General features: G+C 41.9%; 1 protein-coding gene across 1 annotated transcript in view; it reads right to left on the bottom strand.

Annotated features, from left to right (window-relative positions):
* Nucleotides 1–22,039, bottom strand: part of CD40LG (CD40 ligand) — a 117,474-nt gene extending 95,435 nt beyond the window's left edge. The window contains exons 1-2 of the mRNA XM_085607963.1: nt 21,741–22,039; nt 19,696–19,830 (exon numbers count right to left, since the gene is read on the bottom strand). Of these exons, the coding sequence (XP_085464089.1) occupies nt 19,696–19,830; nt 21,741–21,887 (282 nt within the window). The 5' untranslated portion in view covers nt 21,888–22,039. The remainder of the gene's footprint in view (nt 1–19,695; nt 19,831–21,740) is intronic.
* Nucleotides 22,040–25,544: the final 3,505 nt, after the last annotated feature.

The raw sequence follows: 25,544 nt of genomic DNA, 5'->3' as shown, positions 1-25,544 counted from the left end.
AGCGACAAATGAACCAGGTATCAGTGGCTCTTGATTACTTGTGTGTGTTGCCTACGCTGTCACTGGAGCCTCAAATCTTTTCCCACGCTACAGGAGTAGCTCAACTAACTGATCCCATGCAGGAAGCGCATCGCGTGGCGCAAGAGGAGGGTGAGGCGCTGGCCCCGGGACTGCGAGGACCAGCATTCAACAGCTCCAGCTGGTCCTCTTCCCGTGAGAGCCGCGCCCCCTCACAGAACCACGCCCACACAATTTACCATACTTTAAAGGCGCTCACCGGTCCGCGCACCGCGGGACGCGCGCGGGTCGCAGCCCGGGGCGAAGACCGGGCAAAGAGCGGGCCGTTTGAGGCCGTTCGAGAACGTGAGAGTCCGGTCCGGCCCACCCTCCCAAGCCCTACACCAAGGACATCCAAGCACAGGTATTTACCATTACTTTCGACCTGTCTTAATAATTAATAGCTGCCATACAAAATTCCCCTTGGAATCAATCCTAGGAAAATGAATACGAGATCTAGCAAGCACAAAAAACTCAAAAAAAATGGGATAGGCGAAATTGCTAGGCCCAATGGATGACTTTCTCGCAAAAGCTAATACTTTTATTGACCAAAGCCTAAGCCTAATCGAGGGGAGGGTTTCAACTGAACTTGCAATAGCACGCCGATCCTCAATGGGACTATTAGCAACCGCAAGATCTCCAGCCATACAGCCATTGCTACCTCAAAGGGACACAGCTGTAAACAGACCCAGCCTCCCAAACAATGTAGACCTCTCAGCCTCCCAACTTAGTGCAACCTCCACAGAAAGCGACCTAGAAAGAACCCCAAACATTTTTCCAGATACAACCTCTGAAGAATTAAGGCAAAAGAGAGGGAGGCGGGAGGGGGCCATAAAGAAAAGGAATGTTAGGAAAACACGAAACCAAACTGAAAATATTAAATCAACTGAGAACACAGTTTTGGTTGGTGATACAGACCTATCTGTATTGCCCCATCACTCTGTCCCTCCAAAAAACAACGTGATAGAATTACATCAGCCATCATTTGCTCTCCAAGATATCTCTACACCAGATACCTTAAGGCTTCAACAACTAGGCAAAGATAGAGAACTATCACGACTAACTAAAGAAATAGCTTCTCTCCTAAATTCTCATATTCGCCCTCTAGAAATTAGACTTACTAACATCGAGAGACAACTAACAAAAATCTCTGCGTCTATTAAACCTATATCCTCTCAAGCTCTTCCAAAACTAGCCCCAAACCCCACGATTACTCTTCCTACTTCTAAGCAACTTGCAACCTTACCGCTTTCACGCACTAAAAAACAATCCTCTTCAAAATCCTTGACAGTACCAAACACTCTCACTGCACAAAATACAATTCCTAATCCCCAGATTATTCCCTCACAATCTAACCCCCAACTTATACCACTAGAAATTACCCCAATCACCGGCACATCAGCCCCTAAAAACCTAGCTACAATAAACACGCATCCACCAAAAACAAAAGGACCCCTGAAAGGGACCACTGAGCAAAGACCTCCCCTAAACATGCCACCTGAGGCATGCCCATACGTGGCAGTCTTGACGGGGGTTCCGGATCTTACATCAGAGGGGACGGAACCAAACTGGTCACTGAAGAATAAAGTTCGGTATTGGCTGAACACAAACCGACCGGTTCCGCCACCCTGTATAACCAGAATAGTATCAGTCAGCAGGACCCCGTGGGTGGGCCATAGGGAAAAAACTATTCGGGGAGATTGCGTCGTAATCACTTTTGAGGACCCCACAATCGCTGAGTATATCTGCTCCTGGGAACATAACAACACCACAGGGGGGATCGCTACTAGACCACTGTCATATTTTTACCCAAAAAGATTCAGTAACAATAACACCCTATACGACACTGATAACTTTTGGCGGAAATCTATCCCACAGCCGTGGGAGCTAGATGTGGTTGGCTCAAAACCACCGCTACGACACAGTGACCTCTATAACCCCTGGCGCCCTGTAAATCAGAACTACCAGCAAAGAGAACTTCCATGGGAGATTATGGGTCCACAAAATAGACCTAGAAATTGGGAGCAATGGGAGCGACCATCCTACCAACCATATGAAGTCAATCATAGAGATACCATCAAAGGGCTAAATTGGTCAGGCATACCGACTATGAATCGGTTCAGTGGCCTGGAAATGGTCGATTGACTAACAACTAAATCCCCGGAGCCCCCACAGACAACCTTGGCCCCATTCATCCTCATTCCACCCGCTGTACAAACAAAAACCATAGCTGTAGACCACACTTCCTTACATCTTTCCGTGATCTTTTGGAATGTGGCAGGTCTTCGAAACAAAATAGTGGATGGTTCTGTAGCCGACTTTTTGAAGGAGGCTCAAATCATCTGCCTACAAGAAACCTGGTCAACGACGCCCCTACACTTCGAGGGATATAGAACATTTACATCTCCTGCCCTCCCTAGTACTTCAGGTAGACCAAAGGGGGGATTGGCTATCTACCTAGCAAACACAATCTCCGACATGAAGATCATTAAGGTAGACCTCCTGCCCAATTTCCAAATTTTTACGCTCAAATTAGGAAAAAAACTCTTCATCACATTAATTAACATCTATAATAACTTAGCGGATGAGACTTTCCTGAACGTTCTTTATCTAATACAAGAAAAAATAAATGAACACGGGCACCCTAAGCAAAAAATCGAAAACGCCAACATAATTTGGGGTGGAGATTTCAATCTTCATCCCTGCCCCAAAAATGACATCTGTGGAATGGTGGACGAATACGAGAATCCTTTAGTCCACTTTATCCATTCTAGCGTGGGCCCAGCCATGAACAAAGTACTTGCTGATTTGGATCTGCAAATCGTAAACCCCATCCAAAAACCTAATAACAAACCAGAATTCACCTACAGAGGAAGGGGCCACAAGACCACCGTTGACTACATAATAATTACAGAAGGCCTTAAAGATAAAATTACCAACTTTAAAATTCTGGAAAACAACTTGAGCGATCATTCTGCCCTACAAGTAAACCTCCAAACAGACCACCCAAGAACACACATGGCAACCACAGCAAAAACCTTAGCACAGAACAGGATAGAATTGGGGAAAAACAACGGATACACCATAAAATGGGAAAAACTGGACCCCAACATTCTTACTAAGCAGCTAGTAGACTCTACCTATGATAACATCTTGATCTGTCTCGACCCTCATGCAGAGACGAATCAAATCGTGGAAAATTACAAGAAAATAATAGAGCAAGTCAGAAAACTTTTAACTAAAACACCAAAACAAAATAATCTAAGTTCCACAGGTTGGTTTAATCAAGATTGCACTAAGGCACATTCTAATCTGAAAAAAGCTCTCGGAAATCCAAACAGAGATAAAACAAATATCCAATCTCTTCGACGAGAGTATAACACCGCCAGAAACACAAGGAAAAAAGAACTGAAAGAATCTTTGTGGAAGGCCTTGCACAAAAGTGCACTCCAGAAAAATAGCCAGGCATTCTGGAAAATAGTCAAATCACCTCTGCTAACGGACCACACTGGCCCAAAAATAGATGTGGCCATCGATGAGGATACGTGGGTGAATCACTTTTCAAAAATCTTTAAACTAACAGCTACGAGCGAAGAACATCACCTCAATACCAATCCAGTACCTTCCCAATCCTATTGGAGATCGACCTGCAGGATTTCAATACGGCGTTATCATTAAGCAAGAGTGGGAAAGCTCCAGGTCCTGACGGGGTCCCAGTCGACCTATTCAAACATCTCCCAGACCTATGGGTACCAATACTCACCAGAGTCTGCCTAGCAACAATGAAACTTGGGCTGTTAGAATCATGGTCATCCTCAATCATGGTCCCAATCTTCAAGAAGGGGGACCGACAAGACACCAAGTGTTACAGACCAATTTCGCTTCTCGACTCCCTGGGTAAACTTGTTGGTAGAGTCCTCCTCGAAAAGCTACAGCAATGGGTAGAAGACAAAAACATCCTATCAGATTTACAGTTCGGATTTAGGGAGGGATTCGGAACTGTTGAACAGGCCCTAAATCTAAGTCTGTTAATTTCAAAATATACCCATGCAAAACCTGGCTCCATTTACATGGTTTATGTAGATCTGTCCTCTGCATTCGACTGCGTTTCGCATGCAAGACTCTGGTCACTGTTGAGTGCAATGGGGGTAGATCCCCCTCTTTTGGACTTTCTGAGGGAGCTATACAGTGAAGCCACGGCGAGAGTGAGGTATGGGACAAAAGGAGAACTGACATCGCCATTCAGGGTAGAGCGGGGAGTGAGGCAAGGTTGTGTCCTTGCCCCCTTCCTCTTCTCTTTGTACACCAACGGCCTAGAAAAGACTATGCTGAGAGGAGGGAGAGACCTTCCAAGAGCAAACGGTCGCTTGATCCCCGCTCTCCTCTATGCGGACGATGCAGTCATCCTAGCCCGCACCCCCATTGAACTGCAGAAATCTCTATCTAAATACGCAGACTTCATGGGCGCTCTGGACCTCCACATAAACATCAAAAAAACCTACGTTATGGTAGCCGGCGGATCAAGAAAGACATCCAAGTCCATTTTTCTGAAACAACAAAACGTCGAAACGACCTCACAGTATCCCTACCTAAGCATTATGATTGACGATGCCCTGAATTGGAAAGCGGCAGTCGAGGCTAGGAGACAGCTCTTCAGACGAGCTACTATGGCACTGATGAAATTCTCCAATAAACTCGGCAAAAGACCACCAGTAGAACTACTACAGATTTATGCCGCGAAATGCCAAGCCATCGCTTTATATGGTGCAGGGATCTGGGGTCACACACCGATCGACTCCATTCAAAAAGAGGAAAATATCTTCACGAGGTTCCTTTTATCAACCCCAAGAGGCACTTCCATCTACGCCTCACATATAGAACTAGGAATCACATATATTGAAGATTTAATAAAAATCCAACCTCTTTTGCTTTGGAGGCGAGTATGGGTATCAGAAAAAAACACCTTGACTAAAACCATCCTTCGCGACACCATGGATCTGGACCATGCCCACAAAATATCCTGGCTCTCTTATGTAAGACATTTCTTCTCTGACCTGGGCCTAGAAAAATATTACCACATGCCAGAAGAATTGAAGGAAATATCTAAAAAGGAACTGAAACTAGTTGCCTTGAGCCACCTGGAATCCCTTAGACTGGCATCACTGAGTGCGAAAAAATCGGTCATCCACGCAATTATGACGCAGCAGTCCCTGAATATCCAGCCATATTTGACACTGGAGCTTACAACCTATGAAAAGATGCTCCTAACAAGGTTCAGAATGAACCTCTTTTTTAGACTAGTGTCATTTCCCCAAAAAAATAACTGGAAAACTCAGATGGAACTGTGCCCATGTGATGATCGCTCACAACAGTCCAACATGCACACAGTATTGTTCTGTAAGTTCTTCCATACCCATCGTAAAGTCTGGCTAATCCCTTTATTAAAAAAATGGGGCCACAGACAATGTCGTCCAGCCATGCTGGCACTTCAAACTTTGGACTCCGAATGGACAGTGTATCATGTATTGAATTTTTTAAAGTGTATTATGAGGCATAGAAACAATTTGTAATATAGTGAATCAATTTCCGTATTACCTAAACTACGTACACTTTTTGTTTTTTAACTGTATATTTAATCACATTTTTAAGCAAATTTTATCATGAACATGTGTATGTTATGATATCTTTTATGGTTTTACATTGTTAAAAACCGAATAAAGATTACTATTATTATTATTATTATTACTTGAATTTCAAGCATGCCCGACATATTGTCCTCATCATAGAATGCTGTTGCCAGGCACATTTCCAGACTGGTCAGGCAGAAGCACTGGCTATATAGTTAGTATGTATGTTTGGTAGAGTGTATATAGTTTGTTTTGAAGGATGAGTCAGAGTAACAAATGCAGACTTTTGTGGGAAGGAAATGCCATCTCAGAGGGACAGAGATGATCCACTTCTTTATTATGTTAATTGGAAAAGCTAAAAAATTAGACAAGGGATAATTGAAATGCCTGATGGTGATTTGGGAAATATTACAGAACCCTAAGGGGATGATACCAATTGCCACGAGATTTGCTGCCAATAATTTGGCCCTGCGGAACTATCAATAACACATAGGGGCATATCAGCAACAACCGGCGATAATTATCGCTAAACGCACTTAGCGCTTGGATAATTATCGCTGGCTAGCGTGGATTTTTATCGCTGAGATAGCGTGCTATTAGCAACGCTTATCTCAAAAGCGATAAAAATCCTAGCGCTAACTGCCTAACGTGAGATTATCGCTGGAAACCCAGCGATAATCTCACACAATGTGGCGTTAGCTTGATGATAGGGTCTCACAAACTTAGCCATGATATCCACCTTCCATAGGATATCATGGCTAAGTCAGTCCTGAAGCAGGCGTAAGGAAAGTAGCGATAACAGGGGTTATCGCTACTTTTCTTGCCGCTATGCTTCATAGCGTGGGGCTTGATGACAGGAGAAAAGTCGCTTAGCGACATTTCTCCTGTCATGTCAGGTCAGGAATTCCTACGCTAACGCAAGTTTTCACGCTAACGCGTGAACTTGCTAATTAAGCGATAAAATTATCGCCGCTTTTCGGCCGAAAGCGGCCGCAAAAGCGGCGATAATTCTATCGCCTCGCCTTGCTGATATGCCCCATAGTTTGATACTTTTTTCAGTCAAAATCACCAATCTATTCTAAATTTCACATTTGGAAATGGGAGATAACATCGGATGTGGATTTGCCATATGTGAATACTGTATATTTTCCCCATTCTGAAATGCAAATTTTGGAAATAATCTCATCCTATTCAGTGCTTTGAAGTTGCTCACTGCTCAGATGATTTCTATCATTTAGATGCACTTTATATAAGTGACTAATGAGCAAATAAGTTTTTTCCCCCCGATGTAAACAAAATGTCATGTCCTGAGAGGTTTATCCTGGTAAAGTTCAGTAGGCCAATGTTGGAATTGGACCCCTTTGCAGGGCACCCCAAACCTTTCCCCTTACCCATCCTGTCTTCCAAATGTCGTTCTTGTTGGCATTAGGACTCTGTGCACTTTACCAGTGCTGAAGTGCTTGTGCCTACTCATAAACACATTGTAAAGTTGGGCTACACCTAATTGGTCCATTTAATTTACTTAGGAGTCCTTGATAAACTTAAATTGGTACAGGATGTACCCAGGGCCTGTACATTAAATGGTACTAGTAAGCCTGCAGCACGTATTGTGCCACCCACTTAAGTAGCCCTTCAAAACATGTCTCAGGCCTGCCATTGTGTCTGAGTGCGTCCTGTGTGCAGTTTTAAACTGTCAGTTCGACCAGGTAAAAAACAACTTTTTCCAGGCCTAAAACTCTCTTTTTAATACATATAAGTCACCCTAGGGTAGGCTGCAGTGTATTGTATTTAAAAAGTTGGGCATGTACTTTGTGTCCTGGTAGTAAAATCCTCATAAATTCCTTTTTCACTACTGTGAGGCCTACCACTCTTATTGGATAATATGGGATTAAATTATCACAGTTAATAAGTGCTAACTTTTGATTAGGAACAGGTTAAAAAGTCATGTTTGGTCTCTAATGAATTGTAATGTACAACCTTCTTTAATGGTAAACTTGTATTTTAAGCCCCAATTTTCAAATTGCTACTTTTAGAAACTTTGCATTTTCTTGTCCTAACTATTTTCTGCCTGCAGCCTGTGTCCTGGGTCAAATGATTGTGAAAAGTTGGCAGTTACCCTTTGTGTATTCTCACAGACAGTGAGGCTAAGGGGGACGAGGTGTTGACAGGATGGGAGGGGCAGAGCTGTTTCCTGCCCCACTTACATTTCAAAGGAGCTGCCTCCTGCAGAACTACATACCCTTCCTTTGTCACCCTCGCCCTCTTGGAGCGTGGGCAGGGAAAGATTGAAATTCCAGAACCAGATGGGGAAGATCTGGCCTTGTGGCGCCCTTGGCAGCAACAGCCTGCACCTTTACCCTGCTGGAGATTTTCGTCTTTCAAAAAGTAACTTAGGCCGAAAATAGAAATCTTGTCTGTGACTCCATCCAGCGGCTACTCCATGATGAAGCCTCCTCCTCAGACACAGACAGCTGCCTTTCTCTGCTGGACTTTACCTTCTCAGACATTCATCTTCATACATTTTTCTAAGTCTGAGACCGGGCACAATCCACTTTGTGTATCTGAACCACGTTCCATTGTGGTCAGCCATACCTTTCGACTTTGCCCCAGTTTCATGTGACTAGATGTTTTAGGCGCTAATTTTCGATAACAGTTTTAAACATTCGTAACTCCGGTTCTACTGATTGGATTGAATTCATTTTGGTGTCATTTAAAAACAAATATTGGTGCAGGATATTTCTTGTGTTGTATTTTCACGTTATTACTGTTTGAGTGTTGCTTAAATGCTTAACACATTGCCTCAAAGTTAAACCTGAATGTTTTTGGGACAAGCTACCAGAGGGTTGAGAGCAGGTTAATTTAGTGACTTTTTGTGATTTACCCTGCCAAGGATTGTGTTTGTTGAATGAGGAGAGTTACCACCCCTCAAACAAAAGCTCAATTTCCTACAGTAAAACAAGCAGTGATGTAAGAGCTTTATTTGAATCATATCTTAAAGAGCCTTGATTTCAAGATCCAGATTTTACTCAAGCCACTCATTCCTTCAGTTTTTAATGCTGAATTTCTGAGTCAAAGTTTCATAAAACAAAGAATTATAGAACGTGACGTACAATACAGACTGCCAGGAGCCTGCAGCACACCAGTCTCATTTGTCCACTCTTTATTATTGTTCCTTTGCAAACTGAATATGCTTAAACTCGAATCCCATTAAGGTTCGACAATCTAATTCGAAATGTAAGATTTGCCATTCATCTTCAGGTCATCTTGCCTCATTAGAGCTATGTTACCTGTGTTAATACTGCACAACAAGAGAAGGGTACCTGGTTATCTATTTAACCGCTATTTATTTTATGCGGAGAAAAAACAATGACCATTAGGTTCATCTGTTCTTGCCATGTGATTTAAAAAACATTCTTGGCATATCTAAACATATTTATGAAGGACATTCAAATCATGCCTGAGAAGTGATACAATTCAACATACAGCATTTTGCTGTTTGGATACATCAACCATGTGAATATAAATAAAACCAAAACAGTGCAAACAATATAAATTAGACAAAGTGCACAAAATTACACCAGCATAACATGTTCATTGAAAAGGTCCCCTCATTCGCCTCTCAATAGGCGTTTTTTGTGGTTATACAGCATGTTCATGGATGAGATGAGTGCCAGTGAAGGAGACCTGCTGTCTGACCAGTCATGGTGAATGTGCTGAGTACCATCCAGATTGATGTGACTCTGAGCTCCTTCTGATGGGAGGGTAGTCAGATTTTGTTGAGAGTCTGTTTGAGCAATGCAGTACATATTTTCACTTTGGGGGCCTGGTGCAGTTATGTAAATTGTGCTGTTGATTTTCTGTGAACGTGAAAAGTGAACGAGTTTACATATATCTCTAATTGTACCACATCATGGGGGAGCAGATAATCTGAATTTATTTTGCATTGTGGGTGTTGTAGCACAGTATTTGTCTTGAAAAAAGCAAAACTGCTTGCAGTAAAAGGCTAATTATAAAGCCAAAATTAAAAAGCCCACATACACGTGATATCAAAAGCCACTGCTTATTGGCCAATAACCCTTCATCTGCTGTCAGTTTCGAAATCATACCTCTGATACATCCTGCACGACTAAAAGGCTGAGAACACAAAGTGCAAATCCAGTAGTTGAAAGTGACACACATGACATGTGAGCCTTAAAAGCACACATTTAGCAGTGTGTGGCATGGAATTTGTACTGATATTCAAACATTTGGATTTCTAGCCGATGCTATAGTTTTAGCTTATTTGACTAAGACAGAAATCACCTTGGTTCACCTGCATGTCTTTAGGGTTGAGTTTTATATTATTTGTACTTTCCTGCAACTGTTCATTTACCAAATGCTAAGCATTAAGGACGGTTTACATTGCTTTCAAATCTGACTTGTCACGAAAGTCAAACAGCAAATTGCAGCAAAGTACTTAAGGGCAGACATCGAATCACTGGTCATCTTGCATGTTGAAGGCTGAAGATTCCAATAAACAGAGCATCATCAACATGTTTACTAAACTGCTCAACTCAAATCATAGCTCCAAATATTGAACCATTGTTCGAATCAAGTTAATGGTCAAACCATTGCTTCTATACTATTTATTTGGAAAGGAAGCATCCTTTCAAATCCTTTCACAAATGATACGCATTTCAAATAAGATACACAGAAAAATACAGGAGATCTCTTCTTTAACTATTTTACAGTTATCATCCGTCACAAACACATCCACAAACACATCTACAGTCTCATGTCTCCACCATTCACTGTGTAGTAGGGTCATCATAACTCTTGTGATTGTGATGACATAAAAGATGTCATAAATGATGTCATAGAACATGTCAAAAGTGATTTCATATATGATGTCATAAGCAGTAAATGGAGGAGGGCAAGTTAAAGTTAGTGCTGCTAACTATAATTGGTGAAGTTCTGTGTTTTTTTAATTAATGTTGACATTGACAAATTTACCTAACTATGACTTTACATTATCCTTTGGTTTATTACTTGAATTTCTAAGGGTTTAAAAAAAACCTGTTTTTTCATCACACCTAAATATAATTATACTTTAACCTTTGGATTATTCTGTTAATTATTATTATTTTTTTTAACATAAAGCAATACTTAATTACCATATGTGAATGCAACACCCCCGCCATGCACGGCAAAGTTGCCCTGCAGCCAACCCCCTTCCATAGAGCCAACCCCACGTTATGCATGGCCTTCTACCATGCGCAGTAGCCTGGGGATCCCACCCCCCAGAGCCATTTCAAAAGTTAAAGGGGAGGTGGACCCCACAGCTGTTCTCCCCAACCCTCTTTAGGCCCTGGGGACCTCATCCCCCAGGGCTGTGTAATTTTTAAGGGGAGGAGGTGCCCGCAGCTCCCCTCCCCAAGCCGTTATTGGCCCTAGGGACCCCATCCCCTGGAGCCACTTATTTAAATAAAGAGCCCCCCTCCTAAAACCTTGTTAGGCCCTGGGGACCCATCCCTCAGAGTCACTCTTTTAAATACAGGGAAGGAGGGTGTAGGTAGCCATCCCTCAGTGGGCTGAATTTGGCCCTGGCCAAATTGGCCCAAGGGATCCCATCCACTGGGGCCCAGTGTTATTTTCAGGGAGAAGGGGGCATGTGGCCCCCCTCCCTGGGCCAACCTCGGTCCCGGGTACCCCATCCCCTCGGGCCATGCATTATGTTTAGGCAGAGAGGGGGCCGTAGCCTCCCTTCCTAGGCACAATTCGGCCCTGGCCACCCCATCCCCCAGGGCCCAGCATCATTTATTAAAGGAAGGGGGGCACTCTGCCCCTCTCCCTGTGCCGATATTTTCCCTAGGGACTGCATTCCCCCGGCGCCCAGCATCCTTTATTAAGGGTAGAGGGCATACCATTTTTATGGAGAGGGGTCACACGGCGGCCTCCCGTGGCCCACTTCATCATTGGGTGCTCCATCCCCCAGGGCCCGGCGCAATAAAAGGTGGGTGCCCTGGTACCCACCCAGAACACCCACCATAGTCTCGGTTTTGGCCACGGGGGGAGCCCCAAGGTGCCCACTGCCCCATCTGGCTTCCCACATACAGCGGGTGGGAGACCAAAATCTGCTCCCAGTGGGCAGGAGCATTTTTGAATCACTCACCCACTGGGAGCGGACTTGGTGTTTGTTCCTGCTTGGCGGGAGTTTGAAAATGCTCCTGCCACTCGAGAGCAAACACAGGTTTTCCTGCCTGCGTAGCTGGACATTGCATCTGAGCCGGCCCTGGGGGATTGGGTTGCTGGGGTCTTTGAGGCTTGGTGAGTGAGGCTGCATGGTCAATTTCTAAAATTTCCTTCCATTCTTTCTTGCATTCTTTACTTTCCTGCTATCTATTCTTCTTTCCTTCCTTCTTTCTTTCTTGCCTTCTTCCGTGACTTTTCTTTCCTTCTTCAGAAGCGGTTGCAGCAGGATGTTGCAAACATTGGTTAGCTAATTGTGAGGTCTGTCTAACTTTACATACACCTATGTAGACAATGCAAGGATGGTACTCTATTCTGTACACATTTATTTCTGATGGATGATGTTGAAAAGCACAGTTCGAGCTCACTCAAAAGTGATATATGCTATTGGTTAGTCATGCAATTGTGTGGTAAACTAATTAATCACTTTATTAACAGCATGACACATTGCCCAAGGGATGGGAGATTTCAAACGTTTTTATGGCATGACCTTCAACTGTGGGCTTGAGTAAACAATCCTTGCCCACTAGCTAAACGTGTCAAGGGATGGATGCAAAGCTCTTATTGGTTTCTGCATCTCTGAGGTACAGTGACTCCTCTCAGTAGCCACCTTAATCCCACACAAAGACGTGTGAAAGGATAAGGGGCCATATTATCCATAATACCCTGGTGTCCAATGGTCTAGAGCCCCTGCTTTGTATGTCCCTGGGGCACTATGGCATTACAGAAGGGGCCACAGATGCTTGAGCAATCCCTTTTGCAATAGTGATAGAGCTGGCACACATGTATCACCAACGCTATCTTGCAAGTGAGGAAATCCCTTTACCTCTGGGTCTGTACTCTATTACGGATGCGGGTGCTGAGGCAAACAGGCCCTTGGGAAGTGCAATGACAGTGCACCACAAAAAGGTGGTGTACAGTCAGAACGCCTCCTGAAGTCAGCCCTCTGGAAAGGTTAAAGCGATCCCATGGACCACCCAGACATACCCATGCAGGTGGATGCAATCACTCACTGCAAAGAGACAGTACAGGTAGCTCCTGCCCCCAATGTGAAACATGAAGCAGCTTGTAAAAAGCTGTTTCATGTTCCACTAAATGCACAGCCCCAGGGCAGCCGTGAGTTTAGGGCATTGCATTCATAATATTAGGAGGCCCTGTTTTGGTCTCCCCCAGGTGTTCCTTTTGAAAGGTGTACTTGGCACAAACCAGGACAGTGCAACCATTCCTTAACCTGGGTCCAGATGTCTTTAGAGAGAATATGCTTCTTCTGGAGGAAAAAGCCTTCATCCACGATCACTGGATTTACGCGGCAGGAGAAAACCAAATTAAGGGCCTGATTATGAGTTTGGTGGTGCGGGGCGGCACGCCACCGCTCTGCTCCAGCACCACTTAACTTGACCACTGGCTGCCCGCCAGATTATGAGTTTCCTCATAGTCAGGCGGGTGGTACTATGGCGTTACCACAGCAGTGCCTTTCAAAAAGACACGGCAATGGGAACTCCAAAGCAAGTTCCTGCATGGCATGGACTGTTAAGTCCATGCCGTGCAAGAACTGGGAGTGTATGCCCACAGGTGGGCACACCATGTGCCCCCCTGCATGCATCCCATGGGCCATTCAGCACTAGGGAGCCCTGTAGGGCCCCCTTTGTTACCTCACAGCCACCCTAACAAATGCGGTCTCACCACTGTGGTTAGGGTCACAGTGAGGAAACTTATAATATGCTTGGCGGTGCTAAAGCGACACCACCGAGCATATTGCTGCCTCAAGATCGCACGCCAGTGCCATGGATCGCAGATCCCTGGTGGTTGCGGCAGTCCACTCCCGGTCCAACTGCTGTACTCGTAATACGGTGGTCAGACCACTTGTGGGATGGTCCCCGAACCACCACTGCACCCCCACCACAGGTTTGGTGGCCCGATGGACCACCGAACTCGTAATCAGGCTCTAAATATTGACTAAATTATGTGGCAAGAAAAGGCAAATTATGCGGTGTAATGAGGCACATTTTGTGACAGTGGAACTTCATCACTTTGTCATTTTTACCCATATTACTGTTGTAACAAATATTTCACCTTTGTTAACATTTTAGCACTCAAATACAGCAATAAGCTATGGAAAAGTGACTAGTCCACCTTCGTGAAGGGCCTTCTACTGTCTCCAACACATTTCGCGGCATTTTTAGTAATCATTGATCCGTTTGAGCTAGAAACATTCGTTTTTGTTAAAAGCTGTAAATTATGCAACAGATGATTGTTTATGTGGCAAATTCTTAATTATGTGAAAAATGCAGTGGCTGCAGAATCACTAGCACTGGTCTTTGGCATAATAAACCTCCACAGGATAAATATTGGATACTGGTTTGAGGGAGAACCAGGCTAAAGAAAACTAGCAGCGCACACCTGGAAACAGGGCTGAAGCACTTATGCTGATCTGGAGTAGAAACTAGTGAAGAGCAGATAAAGGAACTCTGACTGCAGGTCCTTTCTAAAGACATCTGGTACTTTCACCTGGCTTTGTGTGGAATCTAGATGGCTACTGAGGGGTATTGCCCTTACCTCAGCAGCAACCAAGCTACCAGTAAGACTTTCACATCCAGCCCTTGACCGGTCGTGATGCCTCAGCCAGTGCCATGTTGGTGTCAATGAGACACAAAGATGAAGGCTAACTTGCGAGGTATTTTAGAAACAATTGGGCTATTCACAAAAGGTAACTTATACTTGTGAATAATTTACTCATGTAATTTACTCTTGCACTTTTGAGAAACTTAACAACTTTGCTTGCTCCCAAAAGTGCAAATGCACTCAAAAGTGTAGACTTGCACGTCTCCACCTCCTGAAAAGGGGTACTGGAGCCAGATGTACAAGTGAAAGTTACTACTGTGCAAAAGAAACAGTAGTAAGTCCAGCATCACACATGGCCAATCACTGATACCGCAAAACCCTCCCATATTAATAATGGAGCCAGAGATTTTAATTAAAACTCTATAGGAATAATGTTACATTAAATTCAATTATTTACATAGATTAAAATAAAAATAAGTATAATTTAATTAAAAAAACTATATAAACATATAACATATTTATTTAATTATAAAATATTTTAACAAACTTGGAATTTATAAATTAATGTAACACTATTTTTAATTACAATAACATTAAACTGCTGTTAATGAATTCTATACATCACCTTTAATAATTAATAATAAATATTAACAAATATTGTGTTTACTTTATGTGGAAATTATTTTTTCAATTTAAAATTCAGAAAAATAATTGTAATCTAATGTATTTAAAATAATTAAATATTCAATTCAAAATTAACAGTGTTGCAGTATTTTACTTTTGCTATACTTTTAAAATAAATATATGAAATTAATGTACAATAATATTAAAAATATAAACATATTTTACTAACGCAATTATAATGCTTAATAAGCTTTTACAATTTTACCTACACTTTACCATAGTGAACTCTCCACCCCTGCTATGGATTCTCCACATGGTAAAAAATAGGGATAAGCAAAAATGTTTATTTAACTTGAAAAAAGACCAGTAAAAATATTTTTCTGTAACATATTAATGTAAAATACTTGTATATATTTATTTTAAATGTAGACCAAAAACAATACAGAACTATACCCTTATTTTGAATTAAATGTAAATATTACATTAATTTAAATAAATTCTATGAAATGAAAACTATAATTATTTTGAAGTTTAAATTAAAGGGTAAATTCCCACTTAAATAAAAAAACACACGTTTTAATAGGTATTATTAATTATTAAAAGTAATGTATAGAATTAACAACACATAATTTCATTATATTTTAATAAAAATAAATATCACCTTTATTAATAAATTCAAAAACATTTGTTAAAATATTTTACAATTAAACAATAAATATGTTTTATTTTTAGATATTTTAGATGTTTCGAACATTACAATATATTTGATTATATTTGTAACTATTTCAAATAATTTAATTTAATTAACCTTTTTTTCCTATAGGGTTTTTATTTTAAGGGCCTTCGTCCATTATTTTCTATGAGAAGGGTGTTGCAGTACCAGTGGTTGACCATGCGTGGTGCAGAACTTGCTCCTGTTCTGAGTTGGAATGATTTACTACTGCTTTGGGCCTCTTTTTGGCTGTGATAACATTATAAGTGCAGTTTGTGTATAGCAATGGGGTTTCTCTTTTCTGGAAAGGTGCATGCCCCCTAACCCGCTCTCTAGACGTCATTAAACTCCCTCTTAACTCTCTTTCCAAACCTCCTTACTCCTCCATAAAACTCTCCTATTATGGGGCCGATTCCAATCCGGGTCGGAAAGCACTCCGACCGAGCCGGATCTGGAGCGTTTTCCGACCGAGCCGGAGTCCTGCAGTCCGAACGAGCGAGTACGATGCGGCCGTATGCTGTCGGACTCAGTTTGGTCGGACTCCCATAGAAGTCAATGGGAGCCGGTCGCGGACAAGTGCGCCCCCTACAGTGAGTACGCATCAGTACCATCCGCACCGTACATGCCTGTGTTGGGGGGACCCTTGGGTCTCCCCCTGTGTCCGAGTCGTAGGGCTGCGGGTGACAGGGGGTCCGACGCGAACCCCCAAAGGCAACCACCCGGACGATTTGCGAGCCGGACACTCCGGCTCGCACAGGCTGTCCGACGCTTGCATCGTACTGGCTCGGTCGTAAAATCGCATCCATTGCATGCCACGGTTAGCTTACGACCAAGACGTACAGAGCGGTTTGGACCCGGAAACGACTCGGTCGGGGAATTTCATGTAGCTCGCATCGTACTTGCTCGCTCGAACAGCTGTACGAGTCGGGTGGAAAACACGCATACGGCTCGTAGTTTTTCCGGCTGGATCGCGTTCAATGCCCTTCTGACCCGGATCAGAATCGGCCCCTGAGTAGTATGTATGACCCTTTTATCAGCTACTGCCGGGCCCTCCCCCCTTTACTGCTAAGGGCCCGATTCCGATCCGGTTAGGAAATCTTCCCGATCGAATCGGTTTGGAAATGGTTTCCGACCCACTCGGATCGGGAGAGTCCAACCAACCGAGAATGACGCATACAGATGCTTCCAGATACGATTTGGTTGGACTCCCATTTACTTCAATGGGAGCCTATGTTCCTAACCGCATCGTAATCAGGCCCTCGGTCGGGAAGACACGTTCCCAATCCGATTCGGAAGGAGCAAATGCCGTTAGGAGACCTTCCTAACCGCATCATAATCAGGCGCTAGGTGGGAATGCTTTCCTAACCGCATCGGAATAAGGCCTTATGTAGTAAATTTACACATGCAAGGATCTCCCCATAGGAAAAATGGAAAGGTGGAGATTCACACTTGTAGGTTTGTGAATAGCAATGGGCTTACTCTATTGTGAGTGACTGCATGCTCCACCAACCCGCTCTATAGACCTCTCTAAACTCCTCCCTAACCATCTCTAAAACACTACTTTCGTATACAGAAACACATTCCATTTACTAGTCAGCATGGCCCTTTTTCCAGCCACTCCCCTTGATCCCACCCACAGTTACTGCTAAGTGATAAGCTTACACATGTGAAGATCTCCCCTTACAAAAGATGAAGAGGTAGAGATTTACCTTTGTAGAGTTTTTTAATGCCATTTTGAGTACTACTAAACATTCTACAAAATGCAGTTTGTGAGTAGGCCCCTATGTTTTCAAACTTTCCTATCTTACTCCCTTAGATTAATATCTGTAACACAAATTTGAAAGAAAGAGTTCAGTAGCCTTAAAATTAGTCTTTTAAAATGTTATTAACCATGGAGATTAGCACATAGTAAGTGGGAAGATCAGAGGGAAGTTTCCATGACGCAGATACAACGCAAGCACATCTTTATGCACCAGCAACACTAGGTAAACCCTAGGTTAGCTCCAATGCTAACTCAGCATTTAATGACATTATAGAGGATAGTTTTGAACTTGTAGAAAGATTACATAGCTGACAAAGGCCTTTAAAAGGTCATTCCTCATGAACCTGAACCAGCCACTGATGACCTGTTTCACACAATTCAGATGCACTGCTAAAAAAAACTTTACTATGAACAGTGGTAAACATAATAAACACAGAGAATTCTGTTCTTTTGTGACTCAGCTCAGTGAGTTACCCAGGACGCCTAATAACATGGCTGCTTACAAATGTACAACTCAACTTCTCGAAGCAGAATGATTCTGTGAATGAAGATTGTTGCTACCTTTCAGAGGAGCGGATTTTTTGGCTCATCAACATATGCCACTGTTTCCCTTACTACCTAACCCACCCCAGCCAACCAATTTCTCTCATTTATATAATTTACAAAGTGCTTTACAAAGTAATCAAAATGGTCCAATGAAGTGTCAGTATATACAATAAAGTAACATTACTGAATGTCATATTGTTCCTAACAATCATTGACAAAACAATAGTTAAATAAACAAAATGCTAGAGACAGGAAGGGTTTTTAAGTAGTGTTGTAAATTTTGTTATACATATGTGACAGACAACCAGTAGTAGTTAAAATTTTTCATACCATGCGGACAAGAAACAGGGCAGAATCTGGATACGCCCCCATGGCCAGTCGCTATTCAGAAGTACAATAGAGTAAGGGAACTGTGGCTAAAACAATTCAATTGCTAGTAGTCTTGTGAAACACTGTACTTTATTTGATTATCAATAAGCGTAAATTATAGTGCAGCTTCATTTGAAAATGTGTGTTTGATAGATTTGTTTTTCTTTAATAATTGATTTGAAACTAATTTCTTCGCAAATAATAAGTGGTTCTTTTTTCTTTCCACAGTATTTTCCATTAATAACAATCCTAACTGTAGATATCACAAGCTGTGTGAATATTATTGCCTCAAAAAATGACGTGTGACTGCGTGGCGATACATTTTGAGATTGATATCAGTGGGGCTAACCTGCATTTAAATTAGATACATTTTGTACATGGAATTGAATTACTCCACAAAACAGACTCATGTAGCATTGTACTTATTAGAATTGGGCTTGCCTTGCATCATTTATAACCATACCTCAGGTTTAAAGTCTGTGGCACCCACTAACAATTTAGACATAGGGCTGCAGTTATTAATTCATGGAACTGATATTGCTTGCAAAAGGATGAAATACCAAGCTGACCTTTTGGGAATGGAAGCTTTGACATTAGGACTTCCTCAGGTTCATAGTTCTGACAGACAGCTTCCTAGGCATAGTTTCTTTCAAGACGTTATCTCATCTTTGAAATCTCACCACAATTATATAAAATTGGCGGCAGGCAATTAAAATATATTATCATCAACTGCTAATTCTGAAACTTTATGACCTTCCCGACCACTGGAATATCCCGTAATATTTTTCATATTTATTTTTTATTTGACCTATCACATACTCCTCAGCTAACTGTTTATTTGTAGAATCACCTAGCAGAAAGATCAAAATTCCAAATGCATCTTAAAGTTCCACCATCCGACTCAAAGCAAGCTGATAAAAAAAATTCCCAGAGAGATCAGGATAATGAAAAAGCTTTGCAATCTATTAAAATAAGGAACTTTTAAAAACATTAGATGATTGGTCAGATTAGGCAAATGGACAACACTTTTCCAATTATGTGGCAACATTCACAGAACACAATCCAGTTTGCCATAAATGATCTGAAAACCTGAGTCTCATAGGCTCACAATCAGGGCCTCTTGCATACTGTTGAATGATAGATAGTTAGGAATTGAGAGAGAGATTAACTCTTTAATGCACAATAAGTAAGTTGCAAAATTAGTTTACCTCAAGTAAGAGCTTCTGAAACTGTGATACGATCTCCTTACAGTTTAATAAGGTTCTTTCGTTGTCCCCTTTCATGCACTTCTTTAGTCTTCTTATGAACACGTAATCTTCATATAAACCCATATCCTCTTCTACCTGTTTTTAGACAGAAACATACTTCTTATTTTCTTACTTCTTATTTTGAAAGTCTAACATAAATTTTCACATTTTATTTCTAATATATCATTCAAGTACATCAACCTACCTTACACCAATTCTCTCACTTTTGTGAGTTGAGCCAAAGAATGAAGAAAACTGCAAATCATTAAATTAGAGTGGAGATTTACTAAGATTTTACGCTGCATTTGTGTCACATAAGTGACACAAATCAGCGCAAAACGTTTTTCCTATTTACTTTCCAGTAAATAGCACTGCTTTGCATTACTTAGCACCAAAAGGGCATTCCATGGGTGGACCATAGGCGTTCCCATGCAACCACCCTAGGTTTCTGACGCTAAACCCAATTTACTAAATAAAGTAGACAGAGTTTAGCATCAGAAAACTGTGCCCTTTTAAGTAGGTGCAAGGAAGGAGAAATGCTTTAATTTCTCCTTCCTTTTCTGACTTTGTACATTTGCGGCACTGTACAGCACATATACAAAGAGGGAAAATGATTTAAATCACACTAGGCATAGTATTTTGTACAAAACGTATACTAGACACACAGAGATACCCTTGCACTATGGTGCATAGGAGTCTCCGTGGTGCACGGCAGCTGATTTTAGTGCGGCAGCTTGGTAGAGGAGAGGGACATATTTCAGTAAATGTGGCGCTCTCCTGCTCTCTCCTTTTCACACAGTGCAGAGCAGCATTTGAGGCTGCTGCACTGTGCTGTGTGAAAAAGTGGTTAATCTGTTCCCTAGATATCTAAAAATGTATTTATTTGCAAAATATCATAAAAAATAGTAGTTGAAACCTTGAGTCAGTAAGAGTTCTTATGTGTAAAATGATGTTCAATTGTGGCTTGCAATGTTCAACACTCCGTCCATCATTCCCTTTGGTTTTGCAATTGTGGCACACACCACAAAGCTTGTGTAGATGGTTTCTTAAACAACAATGTTTCCTTTTGCATTTGTATGTGAGGATTATGTGAATGAAGATGCTGGTTTGAAACCCCTGAAAAATGAAGTTCACCAAAAGCTGAAAGACCCAGTACACACTTCTCTAAGCTCCCGGCACAAGTCTTCCAATTTTGCCCTTGAATGATTCTTTAAACAATATTGTGGATTCTTCTTACAAATATGATCACTGCTTTCTATGTCATTGTGAGAAAGACAGTTGACCACCAAGATCATAATTTTTAAAAAGGCCTCTAAGCATGGTCATCTGGTGGTCTGAGTGCTTGGTCAAAATTCCACTGGCTCCAGGTTCAGTTAGTGAAATTAGAGTGCCTTCCTCCAGTTAAATATTTGTAGAAAAGTTGGTCTTTAATATTATTAATGAGCCATTACCTACATTTTGGCTCTAAGATACATGAATCCTGTTTGCCTTTCTTGTTTAGAAACACAAATGTTAAGTTACAGTGCTTGGTTAAGTCTGCTTTCTATAAACACTCACTTCCAAGAAGCACTGGTATTACATGAACAATATGCACAGTGGTGACTTCAGTGACTTTAAAGCCATTTCTTACATCTCTTTCTTTATGATAAACGTCTAGTATTGGTGCATTGTTAGCAATGTGGTCACTTGTTACCTTTCTCTTTCAGAATTTAACTTATATTAACATTTAGAAACATATATTTACACATTGTTGCACATATTTGATTGTATACATTTTACCTCATCAGTTGTTCAGTTTTACACTAACATTTTAGGCTTTTGAAACCACTTTATACTTAAAATGCATCTGGCATTGAAAAAACATTAATTCAAATTCCGCTTTAAACCTGGTAGAGCGGATTTAAGGCATCCCGAAGCTGGTAATATCTAATTTACCGAAAGAGAAACTGTACAATTACAAATCAATAAGTAAGACATCGTGTTAACACAACAAATGATAGTTTTACCTTATCCAACTTCATGTGAAGGTAGATCCCGTAAAGTATGGTGCCAATCAGTTGTGCTATGAGGAAGATGGCTAGTAAGAAGATGTGGGGTTTCATTGTTGCTGTATTGATTGGTTTGGGTGCCGTTTGCTGGTAAGGGTCGTTCATTCTTCGTTAACCTGCAGACGAGGTCTTCTGAGCTCTTGTTCTGCTGTGTAAAAGCACCATTTAGTCTGTCAGGCTACGGCACAATTCAGGAAAGTAAAGAAGCGCACGGGTGCAGCAACCCACATTTCCTGGAAAATGTACCTCTAGTGAGAAGGTTTGCTCGTTGTCATGGCTTACCACTAAAATCACAGGGGCGTTTCGCATGCTATGACCTTCCATCACTGTTTCACGGTTAGTTTCCTTTTGTGTCATTTTTTTAGGTGGCCAACATGTGTATGCTGATGAGAGTGTAAAAGAAGGTTGAAGGCAGTCTCAGCACAAATGTGTTTAACCAGGTGTGCCTGAATAAAAGGTACTCACTGGCACATGCATCAACAAAGACTTTTGCGATTCCTTAATTGTGATTTTTAAGGAATCGCAATTAAGGAATTGCAAAAGCCTATGCATGTAGGAATTGCTATAAAAATAGCGATTCCTACAAATTCCTTAATTGCGACTCGCAAATTGCGAGTCGCAATTAAGGAATGCCGTTCCATTCATTCCTACGGGCGTCCAGGCCCATAGGAATGAATTGGAGATTGCATGAGCAATTTGCGAGTACCAGTAGGTACTCGCAAATTGCTCAAATTGCTCAATGCTCATGCAATTTCAAGGGTGCAAGGGTGTCAAAATGACACCCTATTACACCCTTGAAATTGATCTGTGCACATATGTTGCACACACACATGCTCTAAGGGCATGTGTGTGCGCAACATGAAACTTTGAAAAATGCACAAAAATGCATTTTTCAAAGTTTTTGCAAATTACCAAGATCAACTTCATGGAAATTTGCTCCCCCTATTAGCGAAATCGGTAATTTTTTCACTTTCATGCATTGCATTTAAGGAATCTCAATTTGGGATTCCTTAAATGCAATCGCAATTTAAGGAATCGCTATTTAAGGATTCCTTAAATTGCGATTTTTGCATTTGGGATGATGCATCCCAAATGCAAAAATACCGGTCGCAGAGGGGCAGATTCTGAGAATCTGCCCGTTTGCGACCGGTTTTTACATTGATGCATGTGCCTGTCAGTTCACAGTTGTGCTCATGAGCGGTAACACAGATAGGTAAGGGTTTATAGTCTGTCAGCAACTTTATATAGAGAGGAGATGGAAAGCTATTATTATTTGCTTCCGTTTTACTTAGAGCTATTCGAGCGAAGGTGCTCTGTGAATGAAAGTCTCACTTGACCTGTATAGAGCAGCTCTGCTGATTGAATGACCTCAAGGCACCAAGAGTTTGTAACAGGTAGGGGTTGAGTTTCTTTTCAAATGGGAGGTGATCAGCCTCACTGCGGATGTTCACAGGAAAGGCATTCCATAGCGGAACTACTTAGATTGCCAAATCTAGGGCTCCAGAGTATGTACATACTAGGGTTGTAGAATTTTATTCATTTGCTGACCCTTTGCAGCGGATGGCAATGAGGCCGTAAGAAGTTTTGAAGGTCACCTGAGTACTGATAGGGAGAGAGTGGGGAAAAGCAATGTTGGTTGAAGCAGGCAGGAACCCCAGAGTACCTATGTTTCTTAGTAGCCTGGCTACAGGGTTCTGGATCTTTTTTTTGGGGGGGAGGGGGGCTGGGGGCTGATGTGATATTCCGCTACCTGGTACAGGAAGTTTCTGTAGTTCAGGTGGGTAACACAGTATATGAAAGATATGATAATATCACACCCACCATCACGGATGCTTGCCGGTATTACACATCTGCAACATGTCATAGTGATTTTTCACATCTGGAGTGTGGAATATTATAAGGAGAGGGGTATTACCACCCTTTTCAAAATTTCCGTCCTGTTTCTGCACACATATCGCCTTTACATTTTGCAGGTGAATATGCTAAGCCCGGGCAAAGGGCGGGCCCTCTTAGGCCCTCAGAGGCCTGAGGAGACTGGGCTGGGCCCAAAACCCTGCTCCTCTGAGACTGTGGCCGACACTGAGAAATAATTCGTGAGCTGTGGCACATGATATTGGGTCTGTGAGTTATTTGTTGGTCTCATTAGTTTATATTTTCTTTATTTTGTTGTAAAACACCACTAGTATATGGTATATTAAGTTGTTCAATTCAGTAAGCTTTGGCGGGGTATGATGCGTACCAATGGCATGTCGAAACAGAAGGCTCCCTCTGGCCCACGTACATTGGATAATTATTTAGTGCAGAAGGTGAGCAAAATAATTTCCGAAAGACGACAGTCATTGGGGATAAGTACCTCTCCACCACCTGTATCCCCTATTCAGGGTTCGCCAGTTCTTATATCATCGGATATGAGCAGTCAACTTAACATCATTAATGTAGAGGTTTCGGACGAGGGACAGCTTGATCCTGAGCAGACTACCCCCAATCAGGCGGATCTAGATGACTGCCCTGACAAGGTACTACTATGTTCTCCAATCCCCGTAACCCGAGCAGTTAGAACATGTAGGAAAATTCAAAGTAAGAAGGGGGGAGTACGCACTGCGAAGAAACGAGCAGCCTCACCTTTAAAACAAACTGTAATAGATGTGACTGCTAAGTCAAATAATGCTAGTCTAGATGTTGATATAACTAAGAATCTGGCAGATATTATTGAATCAAAGATCAGAGGTATTATATACCCTCTGGTGTCCAAAATTGAGGAATTAACGGTTGAAATCGCTAGACTGGGCGATCTTTTTGATAAGACCAGGGAAAATCCAGGAAGAGCAACTATGGCCATCAATAATAACCAATGTAGATGTAATACACAGGGCGATTCTTCTACTAAGGCTATAGGCAGCGTAGATAAAGTTGTAGCTAACCCCATAATACCTTACGTGCCAACTCATTTCGATAGGCAGGTTACAACAGCTCCAAAAAATAGTGACGGTTGGGTAGAAATTGATAGAAGGCATGTTACTAATCTTCCACCTGAATGTGCACCATATGTGGTGGTATTAACAAATGTACCCCCACTAGAAAATAGGGGTTATCATGAAACGCATGATTCTTTAAAAAATAAAAGTCTATCTTGGTTGAATAGGCAATGTGGTTTCCCGTTAAATTTCTTTGACCAAATTCTGTCCACCAGAAGAGTTAAATGGATAGGGAGCTCTAAGAAAAGCTCGCGGGGGGATTGTGTGATTGTTAATTTTAAACAACCGCAACATGCTGCCACTGTCCTCCTAAGAGCTGCATCTCTCCCAACCTCTGATGTCAATGTATGTGCTCGAGCGCTAGGTTTCTTTTATAGCCATCTTAACATCAATCAACGTGAGAATAGTGGAATCAATACCCACCCTATCACCTATAGACCTCATTCTCTTATTTCTACCCAAAATAGATTTGATGCCCTCAACTCCCTGGATTCTAATGATTGATGTACTCAAGGGAGGGAGTTGCATTCAGCAAGGAAAGAGGGGCCGGGAGCAGACGTTTGTGCAGATAAAATTATTTCTATGGTCGTACCTTCGGTGCCTAATCCGATTGAGGTAGAGATTGTTCAGGAGGGTTATGTGAATCTATGTCATTCGGGACAAACACCTGGGGAGGCCACTGATACTGAACATGTTTCTGGGTCTGTAACTAGGAATATCACTAGATTAGGCACATGCTCAAGATTGGTATGCTGGAACGTGGCTGGCCTGAAATCTAAGTGTAAAG

This window comes from Triturus cristatus, chromosome 5_2 (assembly GCF_964204655.1).
Source record: "Triturus cristatus chromosome 5_2, aTriCri1.1, whole genome shotgun sequence".
In the NCBI taxonomy this organism is placed as follows: Eukaryota; Metazoa; Chordata; class Amphibia; order Caudata; family Salamandridae; genus Triturus; species Triturus cristatus.
The sequence above is the reverse complement of the archived record's forward strand: the minus strand, read 5'-3'. Positions and strand labels throughout refer to the sequence as shown.